At 53.1% G+C, this 20781-nt stretch overlaps 2 protein-coding genes across 4 annotated transcripts in view; one reads left to right on the forward strand and one right to left on the reverse strand.

Moving 5' to 3' along the window:
• MRPS25 (mitochondrial ribosomal protein S25) overlaps window positions 1-20781 on the forward strand; it is a 229285-nt gene that overhangs the window by 163702 nt on the left and 44802 nt on the right. The gene's annotated exons all lie outside the window — the stretch shown is intronic.
• FGD5 (FYVE, RhoGEF and PH domain containing 5) overlaps window positions 1-20781 on the reverse strand; it is a 114817-nt gene that overhangs the window by 41679 nt on the left and 52357 nt on the right. For both annotated transcript variants that reach the window (XM_082413451.1, XM_082413450.1), the window contains exons 4-5: window positions 9043-9101; window positions 8900-8930 (exon numbers count right to left, since the gene is read on the reverse strand). In XM_082413451.1, coding sequence (XP_082269577.1) covers window positions 8900-8930; window positions 9043-9101 — 90 coding nt within the window. The remainder of the gene's footprint in view (window positions 1-8899; window positions 8931-9042; window positions 9102-20781) is intronic.

Below are 20781 nucleotides of genomic sequence, written 5' to 3' on the forward strand. Positions count from 1 at the left end.
GCGTTTCCACTCGATGACCAGGCTGCACTCCAGACCAATTAAACACAAATCTCTAAGGGTGGCACCCAAGCATCCATATTTTTTAAAGCTGCCGGGTACCCATGCACAGCCAGCCTGTGCTGAGGGAGCTTACAGGATCACCTATCTGTGTGTCTCAAATGTTAGTATTGCCTGGAGGGATCTGAAAACACAGATGGCCAGGCCCCACCCCCAGAGTTTCTGACTTAGCAGATCTGAGGTGGGATCTAAGACTAGGTATTTCCCACAAGTTCCCAGGTGATGCTGATGCAGCTGGTTCAGGGACCACACTCTGAGAACCACTGATGCAGATGAGTCTTTCTCACACTGTACTCCGTGGAGACCCAGGGTCAAGGAAGGTGGAGTCACAGCCGACTCCAGCCTCCATCTGCCTCTGAACAAAAGTGCCTCCACTTTCATCCACTCTTCATACTGGCATTCTGAGTGAAATTCCCTTGAAAACAAGCTTCCATGGCTAAAAATGTCTGAGTCCCATCAGCCATCTCAGGGTGAGGCATCAAGGAGGAAGAGACTTTCCAAGGTCACACAGCAATTTCTTTTCCTGAACTGAATGAAAATACAGAGGGAAGAGCCACACGCCTAGCACAGGAAACTCCTCTACTGAGATGCCCCCAACAGCTACCGCATTCATACCTCCCAAAATGGGGAGCTCACCAACCCCCCTGGCACTTCAGGGGGAAAGCGAGCACATTTTCTCACACGCAACTAAAATCTGCTTCTCTCTGCTTCTCCCGAAGATCAATGTGCTCTCTCTGCCCTGGAATAGTCCAGCAAAGACTTAGAAACAGAACCCCCCCAACCCCCGCCAACTTGATTAAAAATTATTTCTTAGTGGGCAGGGGCTGCAAAAATAAGTAAGAGACAGCCTCGTTCCTCCCCTGAGAAACAGAAAATCTTCCTGGCTATACATCAACTTCCCCAGCATGAGGCCGTCTGGGGGCTTAGTCTGGGTTAAACTTGTGGTCCCCCAGCATCGCCCCCTCCCACCAAACCCACCAGACCAACCTTCCCTACAACTCCCTCACTACATCTGCCCTGCTCGAGTCCTCAGGGCTCCCAAATTCCTGTCTCCTTTTTGAAGCACAATGCATCCTGGGATTCAGGCTCTGCCTGAAGACCAGCTCTCCAGACTCCTCCTGTACACCGTACACTCCCCAAGCCGTCCCCTCTGTGCACTTGTTTCTGTGGCTCCTACCTGCCAAAAGGCCTGTTTCTACTTCCTGTTCTTCCACGGCCATCGCAACACCTCCTCTTCCAGGAAGCCTTCCTTGACTTCATTCCTCGCGCTCACACTGACTCCTCCCTCCTCGGGCTCCTTGCCACCTCACTGGACTGTTCCACATTGATTTGTCTCCTCCCCCTTCTCAGGGCTCTGGAGTCAAACAGCCCTGGCTCCACTTCTCACTAGCTGTGTGACTTTGGGTAAGTCACTCACCTTCTCTGGGACTCAGTTCTGGACCCATCCAACCATGTGAGAAATATTTACTGAGCACAAACTATGTGCAATTAAATGAGCTAATGTATGTAAATTGCTAAGCACACATAGGAGCTCAACAAATGCTCTACGGCTGGGTGAGGAAAGAGGGGACTAGGGGGGCCAAACTGACAGCACACCAATTTAGGTAAATAAACTCAGAAAGTCGCCGAAAAGCCCCTCTAGATCCTGTGTTTGCCCCAGTCATGTCAGCACCGAGGCCGCAGCCAAATTAAACTCCTACGTGCTGCTAAGGGAGGGCTTCTGAGTGACTCTCCTCTTTCTCCGAGCAGTCTGAGAAGTCGGGCTGTGTCCTGGGGCGCTCCTCACGCCCCTGACACCCTTTCCAGCGGTCACCACCGCTGAGAAGAGCGGGCGGTGCTGTCAGCGGGAGGGGCACAGGGGGATCCGTGAGCCTCTCCCTGCCCTTCTGTACCGTGTCCGCCTGATACCCCTCCCAAAGGCCCTTCGCCCCTTCATAAAAGCCTGCCAGTCGGCAGGCTCACCCCCTCCAGGGCACCGCCTTCCTCCCAGGGTCCCTGAGAGCCCTCTCCTGACACTGCACCCTCCCTCGGGGAAATCTGAGCCTCTCCTGGAGCTTCAGTTAACTTCTCTACACTTGACCGCTTCTGGTGCACATCCCGCACCCAGCTGACCACTAGCACGTCCTTCTCCAAGCCCCCCTCCCCCGACTTAACCCATCATCTGCCCCTCAAGCCTAGCCTGACCCCCTCCAGCACTTGCTGTCTTAGCGAGTCAGCAAGTCAGCAAGCCAGAAACCTGGGGTCAGCCTGGAGCCTGCCCTCCCCCTCCCGCACTCGACGGCCCATCAGTCCCAGGCACACAGTCCTCAAATCAGCCCGCAGCACCGCAGCCCACCCTCACTCTTGCTAGAATCACCCAGCGGCCTCCCACGGACCTTCAGCGGATCAAACCCAAACCCCAAGCATGCCTCGCGGGCTCTCCGGGCTCTGCCCCAGCTGTGCTGGCCTCGGTGCTCACCGCTCTCTCACTCACAATGCTCCAGCCAAGCTGAACTTCTGTTCCCAATCACACCATTCTCCAACTGGCCTCTGGGCCTTTGTACATGCTGATCCCTTTGCCAGGTGCAAGCCTTCCTCGCTGCTCCCCACCCAGCTAACTCATCCCCATCCTTCAAGTCTCAGCTTAGACACGTTTCCTCTGGGAATCCTTCTTGGACCCCCAGACGCCTGGGGCGGGTACCTCCCCTGAGCCCCCGCAGGCTTTGGGTACCCCCCACCATTGTATTAATATTGTTTCCTTCATGCCCACTTCCCTCCTGGACTGTCAGTTCCTGGAGGGCAGGGCCCTCCCACTTGTCATTCCTCCATAAGTCCCCCGTACCCACCCCACAGGAGGTGCTCGGGAAATATTTTTGATGGAAGAAATGGTAAGATTGTTGGAAGAACTGACCCCGCCATCATTTATTCATCAGGCATTTACTGAGCGCCGACAGCATCCCGGGCATCACAAACCACTGGGGACGAGATCTGACAAGCGCTTTGCCCTCAAGCAGCTCCAAGTTTAGTGAGAGAGGCAGACAAAAAGCAAGCACCTAAAAACAGCCACAAAATGCACGAAGCGAAGCAGACAGAACTGAAGGGAGAGATGGAGGACTCAACACTCACAGTTGGAGACTTCAATATCCCACTCTCGGGGACAGACGGAAGACAGGACAGAGAATCACAGGGTGCAGAAGACTTGAAGAGCACCACCATCACCCTGACCCCAGTGACATCTACAGAACATCCACACACACATCCTTTTCAAGTACACACGGAACATTCTCCAGGATATACTATATGTCAGGCCATAAAACAGGTCTCAATAAACTTAAAAGGGCTGAAACCACACAAAGCACATTCTCCAACCACAACGGAATTAGAAATCAGAAGCAGAAGGAAACTTCGGAAATTCACAAATATTTGGACACTAAATAATTTTAAATAACCCATGGGTCAAAGAAGAAAGCACAAAGGGAATTAGAAAGTATGTGAAACTGAATGAAAATAAAAACACAACATAACAAGTAAACAAACAGATAAATTCGATCATTTTAGATAGTAAAAGGTGCCGTAAAGAAAAGAAAATGAAGCAGGAGGGAGCACAGAAGACAGGAGAGCTGCGGTTCCTTGCCTTCCCTGCATCCCCACCCTTGCCACGGCCTCATCGCAGGGGAGGGCACATCCCTGTCCCTTGCCTCTGGGCCTGGCCATGACACTTGCTCTGCCCAAAGCCATGTGGGAAAAAGCGACGATGCGCCAGTTGTGAGTGTGAATCTTAGGAGCCCTCTGGTGTTTCTACTTGCTCTCCTGCCATCACCCTGGGAATAGCCTCCCCCGGGTACCTGCTGTACCTTCAGACCGGGCCCCAGAATAAAAACACAAGAAATACAGCCGCTGACTTGAATCCAACTTCGACCAAATGACTCCCAGTTGACCCAGCTTCCCTTGCAACTAGGAGTGCCCAATGAGATGAAAGCAGAAGTTGTCCAGCGAGGCTTTCAGGAAATTGGTCTCAAGTAGACTAACTCAGCCGGGAGCGTAACCTTTTGATTCCCCCCATTTCCTTCTTCCTGCCTGGGACACAGATGTGATGGCTAGAATACAGCAGCCATCCTGTATTCATGATACTCCTCCCACTGAATGGTGAAGACTATGTTCCCTCCCCTTGAGCGAAGGTGGACTTTTGTGACTGTCTCAACTAACAGAGTGTGGTAGTAGTGGTGCTACTTTTATGACCTGGCTTTGTCCAAGGCTACATCATAAAAATGTCATGTACTTCCTCCTGGCTCCCTCTTGGGACACTCACTCTTGGAATCTAACCACCATGCTGTGAGGAAGCCAAAACCTGTCCATGCAGAGAGACTACCAGTAAGTGTTCTGGCCGCCAGCCCAGCTGAGGTCCCAGACAATAGCCAGCATCGAGCAGCGGCCGTTGGTGTGAAGGCACCTCTGGTTGATTCCAGTCCCTGGCCATCAAGTCACTCCTTGATTTTAGTCTTCTCCAGACATCATGGAGCACAGACACGCTCTCCCCACCTTGCCCTGTCCGAATTCCTAGCCCGGAAAATCTGTGAACATCATAACATGGTTGTTTTATGCCACTAAGTTTTGGGCACCACTTCTTTGACACTTGAACTGAGACCAGAATGAGAAGGAAGAACTTGGCTGTGAGAAGAGCAGGGGCAGGACATGCCACCGGAGGAAAGGACAAGTGCAAAACCCATGCAACGTGACTGCGTTTGTAGCACCTGAAGGACAGCAAGAAGGCCAGTGAGGCTGGGGTGCAGGAAGGAGAAAGTGGTCAGAGGAAAGGGCGCAGACGTGGATGAGGACCAGATCGCACAGGGCCTCTTCAGTGAGGGACCTCCTCCTGGGGTCTCAGATGGTGACAGCTTCCAGAGTCACCTCTCCCAGTCAGCAGACTGGCTTATGCACAGGCCTACAATGCTTCGGTCCAAAGGAGGGACCCATGGTAGGAATTTTCTGCGACTGATAGTGAAACGGAGCAGGACTCTATGGTCCTTGCCCACCCCCTACCCCATGTCCTCAGCCTGCCTTCTGTCTGTGGAAAAATTTTGGCCAAAGAATAAGTTTAATAGGAGAAATGAGAAAATGCAGAAACAAAGGAAAACAGTCAAAGGAGACCAAATAATAATAGTTTAGTGATTAAACATAGTCAAGGACCTTTAGTTCCTCCTTAAGGGCTATAGATAATATCCTGAGCCATATCCTGTGAGCTGTCTTACAGATACTGAAACGCCCACCAGGTGGAAGAAGTTAACTACATGATGACCAGGCTGTAGCCATGACATAAGCTGCCACAATTCCGAGAACTGGCCTCAAAGAGATGGAAACAAACCGAACCTGGAACTGAAGATTAACTGTACCTAATACAATCAAGATGCTGCTGGTCAGACCACTGAAGACCAATTTCAAGACGACCGTCAGAGCTGACTGTGCTGTTTCTGCATGGAGCCCCCTCCCTCCGTCTATGAAAGCTCTTGCCCCCGACTGTCAGTGGGGGGGAGTCGGCCTTTGGATAGACGTCCGCGCTCTGCCACTCCCCACCCCAGTTGCCAGCATCCAAAATAAAGCAAACTTTCCTTTCCACCAATGTGGTCTCTTTATTGGCTTTTGAGTGGCGAGTAGCCAGACCCCACTTTCGGTTACACTAGGAGAGGGGTTTTTTTTAGATGAGAAAACAGAGAATTAAAGGTGTCTAGGGGCCACATCAGTTTAAAATCTCCAATGACCCATTATATGCAAGGAAAAGCAGGAGCCCTCTGGCTTGGCATTTCAGGTACATCTCAGTTTGGTCCTAACCTTGGTTTTGGACCCATCACTTGACCCACTTGGAAACCTGCCTTTCCAAACGTATCCATGTTCTTACGACGTGTGATGGTGCCCTGTTCTCCACACACATCACGTTCCTTTAGGCCTGTGAGTGTTCTTATGCTGACGACCTGCCCTCCTCCACCACCTTGGCCTGGTGGCTCCCTCAAAGTCCATGTCAGTGGCACCTCTTCTGCCAACTTTCCTGGATACCCCAAAGGGGAATAAGCCTCTCTGTCCCCCGTGCTCGTGCAGACTTCTGCACAAATTATACTTACCACAGAGTAGCACAACTGTTCACGTATATAGTTCTCCTCCCCACCTCCAACCTTTCCCTCAACAGAAAAAGGAGACCTACTCAAGGGCAGGTTGGGGGCCTTTTCCCTCTTTGGGGGTCCAAGGCCTATCTCAGTGTCTATGGTGTTGTAAACATCCTGTGATGTTCTGTCCAGAAGGAACGGGTAAGTCAGATAGATAGATGGATGGATGGATGGATGGATGAACGGGTGAATGGATGAATGGGTGGACGGGGAGTTTGATGAATGACTGGCTGGATGGATGGGTGGATGGACATATCACTAGGTGCATGGACAGATGGAAGGACAGATGAGTGGGTGAAAGCCTGGCTAGATGAGTGGGTGAGAGATTGATCATACACACAGGTGGGCAGGTGGATGAATGCATTTATGACTGGTTTCATGGAAGGATAGAGCAAGTCTTTAAACCAGAAGTCAGCAAAATTTCCTGTAAAGACATGATAAATATTTCAGGCTTTGTGAGCCACATATGGTCTCAGTCATATACTCTTCTTTGCCTCTTTTTTCACAAGTGTTTAAAATATGTAAAATCCATTCTTAGTTAATAGGCTGTAGAAAAACAAGATCTTGACCATGAGAATTCACTTCTGGATGATCAGAAATTTTCTTAATCCCTGAGGTAGCGCTATCTACCATTTGACAAACACAAAGTTGAATCCCTAACACAGAAGGCCAGAGGCCATCCCTGTCCCCCTCTCAACAAAAGCACGATGGAGTCGAGGACTGTTCTAGCTGGGGAGGTTTGAAATGCACAGTTGGGCCCTTCCCACCACCAGGCAGCCTTGGGATTTCAAAAGCAGCAGATCTCCACAGAGAAATTCTGAGAGTACCTGCCAACCTTAGCAATCAGACACAGACCCAGGGAGGGGAGTGGTGGAGAACGCCCCAAAGTCTGTGGTCTCCTCTGGACTAGTGTCCCTGGCTAGGACTTGGAGTCACATTGGGGCGTTTCTGCCACTTCTATCCCCATAAGCACTAACATCACAATGTAGCTCCAGGCCACAATTTCCCACAACTAGCTTCTGAGTTGTGATTTTTTTTTTTAATGGGCTCTTTTTTTCCCCTCCTCAGGATATTATTATGGATTACCAGCAGCTTCAGCATCTTTCCAACTGGCAGGAAGCAGTGCAAACAGAGATGGAAGTTTCCCAGTTAGAACCCTCTTAACAAAGTCATAAAACAAAAAGGCGCAGCCCCTCTGTCAAGCTGCCAGCTCAGAAGCAAGCGAGAAGCATTACAAAAGGGAGAGTGATGCTTCCTGCCATGCTGGGGCGGCTGCGCTTCACACCTGAGGGCTTTTGGGTTTAATCACCCACACAAAGTTCTCAGCCTGAAGGGCAAAAACGAGGGGCTGGGAGTGCAGGGCCAGAGCAGTGCTCTATCCCCGCTCTCCCGGGAACCTGGGTGCCTCTGTTCACATGGCAACATGACACCAGGGTGATGTCACCGAGAGGACCTCAGCAGGATTCGACCGGAGACCTGGCTTGGTGCCGGTGCCCTGCTGCCGGCAGGAAGGCCCCTGCCCCGAAGAGCTCCAAAGGCGGAGGGGACACGTGACTAACACAGGACGGCAGCGCATCAGGAGTCAGGAGACCTGGGGCTTCCTCCTGGCTCAGTCACCGGGGGGCACTGGCCTCTGCATCACCACCGACAAAACGCTCAGGATGGACATTCCCAGCTCTGACATTCTTGGAAAGACACAAAGACGAATCAAAGCAGCATGGGATCAGGTGCCAGACTATGAGGAGACTGCAGATGGCTTAGAGAGCCCAGCCGAGCAGGCAGCGGTCACGAGGGCCTTTATGGGACAGATGCCCTCACTTCCCACATCTTTGCTGCACCCTCTTCCCTTGCCCTTCCTTATGACTCAGCCCCAAAGTCACCCCCTCCGGGAAGCCTGCCTAGATTACCTGAGGTTGTCAGTCACTCCCTTTTGCTCCGGATAATTACTCATTCACCAATCTGTCTCCTTTGCTGGCCAGACTGCCCCTGCAGAAGGGACCTGTCTGATCCGACTTTCCATCCCCAGCTCTTGTCACACAGCAAGTGTCCAAAAAACGTTCGCTGAACTGAATTGAACTGACTGCACAGGGAGACCTTCCAGGCAGTCTGGCAGGTTGTGAAGGGTGGCAGTGCCAGAAATCCAGGCAGTCCCCAGTCTGGCCTCTTTTCCTCTGAAAATCCAGAGGATTCCCCCGACCCCACTGGCTCAGGTGTTACTGTCCCAATACCAAGGTGACTGAAAAAGCCTCTTGATACCCCAGCTGCCTGGTCCTTGTGCAAACACATCACCTTCTCCACACAGACCTAAACATACAATAAGCACACACACCTGTACACACACACACACGCACATGCATGCCCCCACTCCACACACGTGAACTTGCACACACAGCTACGACTCAGAACTACATCTGTCCTCCTTCTGTCTTCTTCAATGAGAGGGTCGAGGAGATCACAAACATCCTTCCAGAAATCTCAGCACGTCCCCTATGTACCCTCCACCCAGGCAGAGGGTAGCTCCATGGAAAGAATGTGCTCTTCGCCCCCTGAAGCACATGAAGCAGGAGACACACTTCCCTGAAAAGCTTCGGTGAACAGGTGCCTCTGCTTGTGGAAAGCACCTCTGTCTCCTCATTGCTTTTCTGCCCCTTATATCAAAGCCTTGTAAAAGGGCGATTAGTTTTGGACAATTAAAATGATTAACTCACCAGATGTAGGTGCTGGAGCATCTCCACGTATCTGCAGGGGGAAAGAGGTTTGAGTGTGCATTAATTCTCATTCTGTAGAAGCCAGGGAGGGGTGATGTTCTGTTAACAAGCTCAAGGCCACAGGCAGCTGCTTGGGGACTCACGCTTTCTCTGAAGACAGCAGTTCCTCTGCTATGACGTGGGCTCTGGACTGTCCGTCCACCTGTGGGAGGAAACAGAGCCATCAGGAGGGACGGTACCCATGGGGGCAGCAGAAGGGGAATCCCAGCTCCACAAGTGTCAGTCAGGCGTATAGAAGGACCATCACGCTGCCGGAGGTGAACTCCACAGGCTTCTCCGCGCACCCCGGCTCTCAGTACCTGTGTGATCTTCAGCCTCGCCGCACCTCGGCTGCCTCATCTGCAACGTGGACATTAACAGCATCTAGTGCTCAGCCCAGTGCCTGCCGCAGCCTGCGCGCTCGGGAAGCAGCCGCCCTCACACCCACGCAGACTCTGCCCACAGCCCGGCAGGTTTTGAACAACCTGCGGTTCTCTGTGCCAAGCGAGCTCTCTCTTCTTGTTTTTTTACATGCTGTCACCTCAGTGTACTCTTCCTTTCTCTGCCTGGCCACCACCCAGTTATCCTTGGAGACTTAGCCATGGTGTCTATCACTTCCTCCAAGGAGCACTCCTGATCCCCTCCCCGAACAGGCTGGATTAGGTGTCCTTTCTGGGCAGCCCCCTCTCAGGATACCGATTACGTCTCCCCTTGGAGGCACTCCCCCTGGGAAGTGCACCTCTGCAGGACAGTGCCCAGCCTGGGGATGGTCCTCTTTTGTTACTGAAAGAATGAATGAATGAATGAATGAATGTTCATACCACTTGGGAAGTACTGACTCTCCTGGCTAACCTCAGAAGGTGAGCCATTTAACCCATCTGAACCCCAGCCTCCGCACCTGTGAGATTCGACAGTAACTGAGATTTTGCCTATGAACAGGAAGGATGGGTGGGGGCCGAGGCAGAGGCCCGGGCCTTCTGCCACGAGCACCCCTTGTGGCCCCAAACCTGCCGGATATCAGACACACTGCGGTGGATCCGGAAGAGCAGAGACACTATGGGGCAGTGACAGAACAGATGGGGAAAGACACTGGGCCCGTGCAGGCGAGGCTGGGCGGGGTGGCCGCCGCGGAGCAGAGGGCGCTGCCGGGACGCATGGCTCCTGGTTTCCGGTCTCCTGCCACCTTCCCGTGCAACCCTGCAGAAGTCACTTTCCGAGGTCAGGCCTTAGCTTCCCATGTGTGAGTAAAGTGACCTCTGAAGGCCGTTCTCTGCTGAACCTGTGTGTTATTAAACTTGAGATGCGATGATCTACTCCAGTGACCAGAAACGCACTGCCTGTCGAGGGAGCAGCTGCACGGGGCTGCGGCTAAGAGCACGGACTCCGGAACCAGGCAGTCTGGGCTCAAATCCTGCTTCTGCCTTGTACTAGTTAAACAAGTCATTTAACCTTTTTGTACCTCCATTTCCTTATCTGTAAAATGGGCACAACAGTATAATGGTATCTCACACACATGCATATTGTGAAGATTAAATGAGTGTGTATATATACAGATAGAGACCTCTCTGTATCTGTATCCATATCTGCATCTCACACTTCGAACAGTGTCGGGCACACAGTAAACACTAGACACTAACAGCTATCATTATGCTTGTGCTTTTTGTACCCTGAGGAACAGAACCAGGTGCCCAGGGATGGAATAAGAACAAATAATTTACAGGGTCAAGTAGGGAAAGGCCTCAACTGCAGAGTAGAGGCTGAGCCACTCCTCTGATAGCAGCAGTTGAGGCAGAGGAAAGCAAACGGACCGTAGAATCAAGCACACCTAAGTACCAATCCTGGCTCCAGCATCAAGTAATTGTGTCACGGCTGGCAAACCATGACCTCTGAGCCTCAGCTTTTTGACCTGAAATACGTGGAGAATGACCAACCCGGTCTCACACACTGGTGTTTGGGATGATGCACTCTTAACTCGGGTTTTGCATTTGCTGTTCCCTCTGCCTGTGATGCTCTTGCCCAGATCTTCTTCTCATTCTTACTTTCTGACTTTTTCAGGTCTCTGCTCAAAAGTCACATCCTCAATGTGGCCATCCATGACCACCCGACCCAGAGAACTCCCAGAGTCAGTCTTAGTCTGGGGTTCTCAGCCTTGGCACTACTGACATTTTGGGCCACACAGCTTTCGCTGCAAGGGCTGTCCCACGTGCTGCAGGACTGTTAACAGCATCTACGGCCTCCATCCGCTGGATGACAGTTGTAGCCCCACTCCAAGTTGTGACAACTGAACGTGTCTCCAGACACTGCCAAATGTCCCCTGGGGGGCAAGAGCTCACCTCGGGTGAGAACCTCTGCTCGAACCCTGTTTCTTGCTGTACTTTTCTTTATAGCAGTCACACTACCTAATGTTACCCTTGTACACGGGAGATGTTCAAGAAACGTTTGAATAAACGGATAGACTTGAGATACAGTGCCCAGCACATAGTAGGTGCTCAATAAACGAGTTCCCTTCCCTAGCTGGTGTGTCCCTAATAGCTTCTTGGCTAAGAGCACAGTGTTTTGGAGATTTCAGTCTCTCCAAGGCCACCCAAATTCAGCAGAACTTGGGCCTACGGTCAGTCTTCCTCCCGCCTCTCACTGCCACCTCTGTGGTGGGTGATGCTGTTACACCATCCACAGAGCAGGAGGGAAACTTGTGAGGCGTGCAGAGGCCTCCAGCCTCACCTGGCCTCCCGCCCTCCACGGGCGCCGCATCATGATTCCCGGTCTGCCTTGTGCATCCACAGGGCTAGCGTGGGGCTCTGCAGGCAAGAGCAGCTCACTTCCCAAGCAGGGGATCCTGCAGAGTCCCACACGCAAAAAGCCTTCGTAAACAAAACCCTCACAACGGAAACGTATTCTGCCAGGACAGGCCTCAACAGTTAAGAAAACCCTGTGGTCAAGCTCCCGTAAAGAGAATTACTTTGTAGAGAAAGGACAGGGGTCAGGAGATCGGTCCTATAAGATGAAGACGAGAATCAAGATGACGTCCAATCTTCCAGGGGCCTGTGAGTCAACTCTCGTTTGTCATCCAGCTTGATGCTGAGACCTGTGCTCTGGGGTCGGAAGGCCTGGGTTCAAGTCCTGGGCTCCACCCCTTCCTACGCCTATGCCCTTGGACAAGTTATTTCTCTTCTGAGCTCCATCTGTAAAACATGGATGATGATGATGATAATAATGATAATACCTACCTAATAATATACGAGCTAGCATTTACTGAACACTTAGTTTGTGCTAAGTATGGCTCTAGGATTTTCACATGTATTATCTCACTGAATCTTCCCAACAACCTAGGAGGTAGATACTATTATTATGATCTCCATTTTACAGACGAGGAAACTACGGAACAAGTAAGTCCTACCTTTTGCCCAGAGTCACTGCTAGTAAGTGGCAGAGTCAAGATTCAAAGCCAGGTAGTCAGCTCCAACCTTGAAGCACTTGGCAGCGTGCCTGGCACTTGGCAAGTGCTCAGTAAATCATGTCTCTGCTCATTGGAGGAGGTGGGCTTTCAAGCTGGGAGACACCTACCCTTTACCTGCACTGTGAAGGCGGCAGCAGAGTCCAGCACTCCAGGGCGCCCGGGCTAGTCCTCCTGCCACAGCCCTTTCTGATGCCCGGCCCGCAGAGCAGCACCCACCACGGCACACAGCAACGGGAGCAGGGCCGGAAGCGAGGACGCCCGGATCCACACCCCAGCCAGGCCACGAGCACCTATGTGACCGAGTGCAAGCCCTCCTCCGACGCCAGTCTTCTCATCGGGAAGATGGGGTCAGTGTTCCCCCACTGCAAGGACCAGATGATGAGACGATGGATGGAGTGTCCCCGCCCCACCCCTCCGAACTTCTGGAGTTGCCCTCATTACCCTGTCACAATCTTGAAGCTGCCGGGAGGGACTTCTGGGCACGGGCCACTCTGCACGTCCCTCCCAGGCCCTCCAGCCAGACGGGCAGACTCTGGGTGGGATGCACAGGCCGTCCTGCTTTAGTGACTCTGCTGATGATGGATGTGTCTTTGCCAGCCAGAGAAGAAGGCCTGGCAGGCCATGTGCCTGGGGCTCTCCTCAGAAGCTGCTCCTGGGCGTTGCCCAGCCGGGCCATTTAATATAGATGTTTGTTTAACCAGGAAATGAACTCCGCGGTTGACGGCAGTGTCCAGGGACAGACTTCTGGGAACAGGGTTCCTCCCCGGCGCGTGGGGGCTGGGCCCGTGCTATCGCGTTTCTCAGGCTGGCGCTGTGAGGGTTACATCAGGTAGCCGCCCTTCTGCCCGAGGTCCAAGCGGCTTATCTCCCCTGTTCCCCTGGGCCACCCAGCCGCACTTCCTCCCCAGGCCCCAGGCAAACCTGCCGGCTCAGTGCTGGCTATTCTGGGACCAGCGCAGGGCGGGAGGAACAGTCCTCCTTTAGGGACCCTCCTGGCTAAACAGACCCAGAAAGAGTTGGGAGTCTTGGTCCTCTGCCTGGGACTTAGTTTCTCCAGCTATAAGACAGGGGTTCCTAGGCCCCTTCTAGAACAGCGGTTCCCCAAGTCTGGTCTGAGAAGCCCCAGGGTTCTGCCTCTCCTTCCCAACTACGTTATCTGTGTGAGCCTGGATTTCCACTAAACTTGACCAAAACAGCATTTTCAACAGACGGAACCCGAGGAGAATCCAGGCGTCTCCTATGAAGCCGGACGTTAACGATGTTTGCAAAAATGTAAAACCTGGTCACTCTTCTCGCTAAATATTTTGCAAAACAACTATTTTTCATAATAAGTGCTATCTATGTTAACATATAATGGTCTATTGTTGTTATTTTTAAATGAATTAAAAGACAGATGTTTTAAGTTTTTCTCAGCGTTACTTTCTCATGTGGTAACTATGGATAGATATAACTTATAGAAATAAAAACTCTTAGGGGTCTTCAACCATTTTTATGAGGACAGAGGGGTCTCAGACCAAAAGGTTTTGAGAACCACTGTTTTAGAGGCTGTCACACTGATCGTGTAGGACTGTGGACCGAAAAGCTCTTCATTCTCAGTGAAGCTCTAAAGAGGAGGCATCACTGCCACTGTATTATAACAACAATCACCGTTACTGTTATTGTGAAAGGAGGGTAATGAGCCCCAGGCTGTATGGCCTGGCCCTCAGCACGGCCCTACGTATTCCCCGGGGACCACACCATCTCTCCACAGCGTCCTGTCCTGCAGAAGAGGAAGAAACCACCTCCAAAGCTCCTGTTTTGTCACCTCTCTCCCTGCTTGCAGGCCCCCTGGGTTGATACCTGCTCTGCCTTTCAACAGCTGCCTCTTTCCTTTTACCCTCGTCTCTGCCAGCTCCGGGCCAAGCCCCATGTCCTGACGTCTTGGTGCCTGGCTCAGTGTCCCCTCCCTAGTTCACACCTGTACCCCAGCCTGTGGTCACCTGGGAACTCCACCCTCCACGCCGTAACCCTCAGCCTCTCACCTCCTGGAGACTCCCTTCCTTCTCAGACGACTTTCACCTACTTCTATGTCTGTTCCACCCACCTGGGCCTTGTCCCCACTCAGAACTGCCCTGCTCTGAGGTGGTGGGGACCTAAGCTCCCGAGCGCCCCTCCACCCTCAGCTGAACTCCCCTCTTAGCTCACGAGAGCTGCAGCCTTGGACCCACTCCAATCCACACAAGGTTGTGGGGACTGCCTTCTGCTGTCACTTGCACTCCCAAGTGGCTCCCCAGGACTTACAGAAAGAACTTGTCGTCCAGCTTGATGCTGAGACCTGCGCTCTGGGGTCAGAAGACCTGGGTTCAAGTCCTGGGCTCCAGCCCTTCCTAAACCTATGGTCTTGGACAATTTATTTCTCTTCTCTGAGCCCCATCGGTAAAAGAGGGATAATAACAATACCTACTTAATAATATAACAGCTAGAGTTTCTTGACCACTTAGTACGTGCTAAATATGGCTCTGAGCTTTTTACACGAATTACCTCACTGAATCTTCCCAAGAAAACTATGAGGAACTATTATTATTACCTCCATTTCACAGATGGGGAAACTGAGGCACAAGTAAGTCCTACCCTGCACCTGTGACTCCGCCTAAAGACCTTTTCCAGGCACCGTACCTTCATTCCTCGGGGCTTTTTGGCTCACACAGGTGCCTGTGTCCAGGACTTCCCTGTGATCGAATAAGTGTCTCTAGGTCACACGCTTAACCCCAGTGAGGCAGAGCGCCAAGGCAGGCCCCCCCGATGCTCCACGTCTGCCAGCCGCACATCCCGTGGGCGGGGCAGGGGGGCACATCCGCAAAGAGGGAAGGGGCTGCCGTCCAGGGCTGTTTCAAGCCCTGGGGAAATATTCCTAATGAGTCCTCGCTACTTTGAGGGTCCCAGCGAGGGGCCTTGCTGGGGTCTCCCGAGGCCACAGCTGGAGCAGGGAACGTGCTCAGGGAGCCAGACTCACGGGGCGGCAGGGACCCCAGGAGAAGGCTTGTCTCCGAGGCCCCTCGGGGCACCACCCGCACGGACAGCGGCCACCTCCCCCTTGGAATGCAGACCGGGGCTCCCAGCACGGCCTTCAGCGGCCGCTGGAAAATTCAGACAGGCGCTCAGGGAGAGACGGCTCATCTTTCATCCCAGCTGTCGCCTGTGTTCCCACAGGTGGCAGAGGAGGGATGAGGAGGGCAAAGGAGAGGCAACACCTGCAAGACAAGGGGGGAAGAAGGAGGGACCAAACACAGCCCCTCCCCCCCTCCTCCCCCAGGACCAAGTGGTAGGCTTCGCTTCCTGCTGACACCCAGCCTTATTCTAGTTCCTGAGCACAGGCTGGTGTGAGTCTGGGTTTGGCCCAGATACTCTAGAAAACTTTCAGTTGCAAAGAATCTTTGGTTCCGGATGCAGTTTGTAATAGAGGACAGCACGCTATCTTGGAACACCCCGAATGAGGCATCAGGAGACCTGGCGCCTACTCCTGACTCTGCCGCCAACGTGCCAAACAGCCACGAGCGAGCAGCGGCCTCTCCAGGAGCTGCAGTCTTCCCTCCCGTGAGATGAAGGGATCTCGTGCATCACAGACTCCACACCCAATTCCCTCTGCCCCCGGCCCCTGGCAACCACCATGCTACTCCCTGCTCCTATGACTCTGTCTTAGATCTCTCCTGTAAGCGGCATCACGCAGTATTTGTCCTTCTGTGACTCCCTTGCTTCACTGAGCACCATGTCCTCCAGGTTTGTCCATGTTGTACCACGTGACAGGATTTCCTTCCTTTTAAAGGCTGAATAACATTCCATTGTATGTGGAGACCACACTTTGTTTATCCATCCATCCCTCGATGGACATTGAGAGGGTAGATTTCATGTTAAGTGTTCTTACCACAATAAAAAAAATAAAACGAAGTGACCTCTAAATGCCTCTGTCAGCTCTCTCACCTTCTGGGAGCCTAAGAGTGTGGTGGTAACTGTGGCCGGGCCAGCGCTCACTGGAAAGGCCGGCACACGGCTCGTACGAGACACAGCCTTCCTGCCCTCAGCATCTCACTCCGGTTCGGGGAAGGACCAGCCACAAGTCAAGAAGCCACTCAGTGACTGGCCTCCATGCCTTCGTGCTGTCTGCCTTGGCCTCCTATGTACCCTCTCTCTCCTTTCTACTTAGCCACGTCCCACTCTCCTTCACAGAGCACTTATGCCTCACCTCCTCCTGGAAACCTCCCTGATTGTCCTGACTTTTAAGACTTGGGATAGTCACACTGCTCAGGGTTTAGCTCACAAAGCTGAGGCCGCCATGGCTGCCCCAAAATTGTTCCATCTCACGAGCAGCCTTTGTCTTGTAAAAAACTGTGAGACGTAACCCTCACTAAAGTGTATAAAATGTGAAGTTTAGAGATTACCACATAAGGAGCTTTCTCATTCTCCAGCCTGCCTGTAAGTCCCCCCGGTCAGGCACCCCACCAGCTTCCCTTCCCGCACCTCGGAGAGCTGGGGGCACTGGGGTGCTCCATACAGACTGGACGGCTGACATACAGACCAGAGTCCAAACCTGAGTGGGCATACGAGCCACCGGGGGGGAGCTCCTGTAAACATGCAGATCCCGATTGGACAAATGTAGGGGGGCCTGGGGTGTTGCTGGTCCACATGTCCAACTCTGAGCAGCAGGGCTGTAGACCAGGCACAGAGAGCGACTGTCACGAAGTTGGGAAGGAGAAAGTGAGGGCGAGTGTGACCCTGTGGCCCGAATTCTAAACTGGTCAAAGGGGCACGTCTGAGACTTGGCAGAGAGGAAAAGCAGCCACAGAATAAGCTCTCACGGGACCAGGGGATCCCAACGGCCCCCCCCCATCCCCAGCTTCTTGGCTCCTGACAGCCTGCAAGCCCTCCAGGGCCCTGAACAAGGGGTGTGAGACAGGCGGGTACCCAGGATGCCTCCCGGACCTCTGAGCTCCTGTTCTCTCCCTTCCGCTTCGGGTTCTGAGAGTCTGCACCCTCCTCCTCCTCCGCTCAGCACTGCCTGAAAATGTCTCTGCGTTACTCTGCTGAATTGCTGTGCCCTCTGCATGGTTGTTGTGGGGCCGGTGAGAGGCAGGCTTGGCTCCCGACTCCATCCCTCGCTGTGCGCTGTAAATTGTACAGGACCAAACCAGTGTTTTTGTTTATTAAACTGTCATTCATCGAAGTTTGTTTTCCTCACTTAAACGCAGGAACTGAGTCTAATGCATTCACTTACTTATTCAGTTTTTGGAGGATATTTACTCAATACTATTTTATGTGCCAGGCAGCAGGGATGTAACTGTGAATAGGACAATCATGGTCTCTGCCTTCCTGGAGCTACTCTGAGAGGGGAAGGCAAACAATATGCAAGTAAGCAGAAAGATAAAGAACATAATCACAGCTTGAGATAAGCATGAGGAAGGAAATGACAGGAGTGAGCAGGGTGAGCAGGGAGGCCTCTCTGAGGAGGTGACATCTCATCTGAGACCTGCAGCCAGCAGTGCAAAGGGCAGGAAGAGTATCTAGACTGGAAGCAAGTGCAAGTGCAAAGGCCCTGGGGTGGTTTACAGAACAGACTGACTCGTTCTGTAGCCTTCGAGGCTGAATTTCATTCGATCCATAATTAAGACATGGCAACAGAAGATGAAATGCCAGGGATTTAAAATCTTTCAAATCTGGTGCCAACCGCCAGAATAGCAAACTCAAGTGGAGAAGCAGGCAGGTGGCGGGCGGGCGGGTGGTGGGGGGCATGGGAGAATGGCGAGTTCAGCTTGGGATGTGTCCAGTTTGAGGTGTCTGCAGGGCTTCCAAGAAGGGCCCCAAAAAGCAGCTGGCAGATGGAGTGCGGGGTCGCAGGGAGGGGTGGGGCAGAAGGTCGGCTCCGGGAACACACCTGAGGAGGGCTGGCCGCTGGCCCGGAAGGGGCTGCCTGAGCAGAGGACACAGGAGGACAGCGGGGCTGGAGGAACCCAGGCCCCGGGACGTCAACACCTCACGTGGAGGCGTGGGCAGAGAGGATGGTCAGGGGAGTAGGGAGAGGACAAGGAGAGAACGGAGCCAGAGAAGCCGAGGCAGCTCCCAGGGCGGGGAGACCACCAGAGCGGAGGCTTGGGATCTGAGGTGGACAGTGTGCAGGGCGAATGACTGCAGCAAGGGGGGCAGGAGAGCAGGGAGGAGCATGCCTGTGGGTGGAGCCAAGTCCTGCAGAACCCATCCAGCCCACCCCCTTCTCCTCTGCTCCCCCCCACGCTGACCTCGGCTGTATAGGCTCATTCCCACCTCCCGCCCCGCCTTTGCGCTGTTGCCCCCGGCCCGGAATGCTCTGTCCCTAGACCCTCCCGTTTCCTCCTCCCTCACAATGTTCAGCTCCCTGCTCGAAGGGTGCCTCCTCATCACAAAGGCCTTCTCTGGGAAACTGGAACCCGCCTGCATCTCTGGAGGGAAAGTCAAATGGGGCAGCTGTAAAATGGTATGGCAGTTCCCCCCCAAATTAAAAATAGAATGACTATGTGATCTAGCAATTCTACTACGGGGTACATATACAAAAGAATTGAAAGCAATGTCTTAAAGAGATATCTGTACACGCATGTTCACAGCAGCCTGATTCATAATAGTGGAAAAGTGGAGGCAACCCAAGCATCCATCGATGGATGAACTGAAAAACAACATGTGATACGGGGCTTCCCTGGTGGCGCAGTGGTTGAGAGTCTGCCTGCCGATGCGGGGGACGTGGGTTCGAGCCCTGGTCTGGGAAGATCCCACATGCTGCGGAGCAACTAGGCCCGTGAGCCACAACTACTGAGCCTGCGCGTCTGGAGCCTGTGCTCTGCAACAAGAGAGGCCGCGACAGTGAGAGGCCCGCGCACTGTGATGAAGAGTGGCCCCCGCTTGCCGCAACTAGAGAAAGCCCTCACACAGAAACAAAGACCCAACACAGCCAAAAATAAATAAATAAATAAATAAAATTAATAAAAAAAAAAACCCAACAGCCTTCTCCAGCCTCCCTGTCTAAGTTTCCTCCCTCTCCTCACCCCCAGTGCTCTGTCCTCCGCCACAGTGGTTTGTTTTGTTTGTTCGTTGTTTATAGCACTTTCACCACCTAAACCCACCTTGGGAGTTTTCTGGATGATTGTTCATCCCCTTCTAGAATGTAGACTCTAGCAGAGCCAGCAGACACCTGGTCTGACTTGTGGCTGCTGTATCTTCAGCCCTTAGAAGGGTGCCTGGCACATAGTAGGTGCTCAGTAAGTACTCAGTAAGTAAATAAAATTCTGTTGAAGAAGAGGAGGAACGGGTGAAACTGGGTGAGGACACAGAGAGAAGAGGTGCAGATGGGAGGGAGTTCACATCGACAGGAGAGTGTTTTCTGGGAAGGAGAACAGGCTGCAGGAGAGGAAGCTGCAGCAGGTTTGGAATGGGCTCCCCGAGGCCCGGAGGAGTGCGTGTCTGCAGTGGAGCCAACGCGCAGCCGGAACGGGGGTTCAGGGTCTCCAGCATGGAGAAGGCGAAGTGTGACATTTAACACAGGCTGGGGACTCGCCCAGTGGAAATGACCAGGGTTCAAGTGGATCCTTTTTTTTGGTTTGGTTTGGTTTTTGGCTGCGCCACGCAGCTTGTGGAATCTTAGTTCCCTGACCAGGGACCGAACCTTCACCCTTGGCAGTGAAAGCACAGAGTCCTAACCAGTGGACCGCCAGGGAATTCCCCACGCAGATCCTTTAACCCCGGAGATGGTCAGGCAAGGCCACAGGTGCAAGGCTAGGGGCACGAGGTCAGCAAGGAGGCCCGGGCCAGGCCGCTGGGACCGTGGGTGCAGCCAGGGAGGGGACGTCCTGAGTGGGCGGGGACCAGGGAGGGCGTGAAGGCAGGATGGGTCTGCTCCAGGGGACAGGGCTGGGCTCAGGGGTGGACCCGGCCAGGAAACAACGTCCATGGTGACAGCGGGAGCCCGGCCAGGGAGGAGGTAGCCGGGAGGGGCCGCCAACTCCTGGGCTGGTCTCAGGGGAGCTGGTATCTCGCCTGAAAAGTCCCCATTAGCCTGAAAACCAGGCGCATTGTCGGGGAGGGGCAACTCGACAGCCCGCCTTTGAATGTCTCCTTTCATTGCTAGATCTATTTTTAGGTCCCTCTTGATTCTTTTTTGCCCCCTCTTTCCTTCAACCCACACCCTTTGTACATCTGTGAGTGGGAGAGAGAGAGGTCAGACAGGTGGGTGGACCAGCTGGGCTCAGTATCCTGTCCTGCTCCAAAATCCTCTCCCCTCCTGACTCGGTCACCCCAAAACATCTGGGAAGGGTGGGGCTCACCACTTTTTATTTATTGTTACATAAACCATATCACACTGTAAGAAGGGTGGGGCTCACCACCACACCCC

This window comes from Balaenoptera physalus (genome assembly GCF_965194825.1).
Source record: "Balaenoptera physalus genome assembly, chromosome: 11".
Lineage (NCBI taxonomy): Eukaryota > Metazoa > Chordata > Mammalia > Artiodactyla > Balaenopteridae > Balaenoptera > Balaenoptera physalus.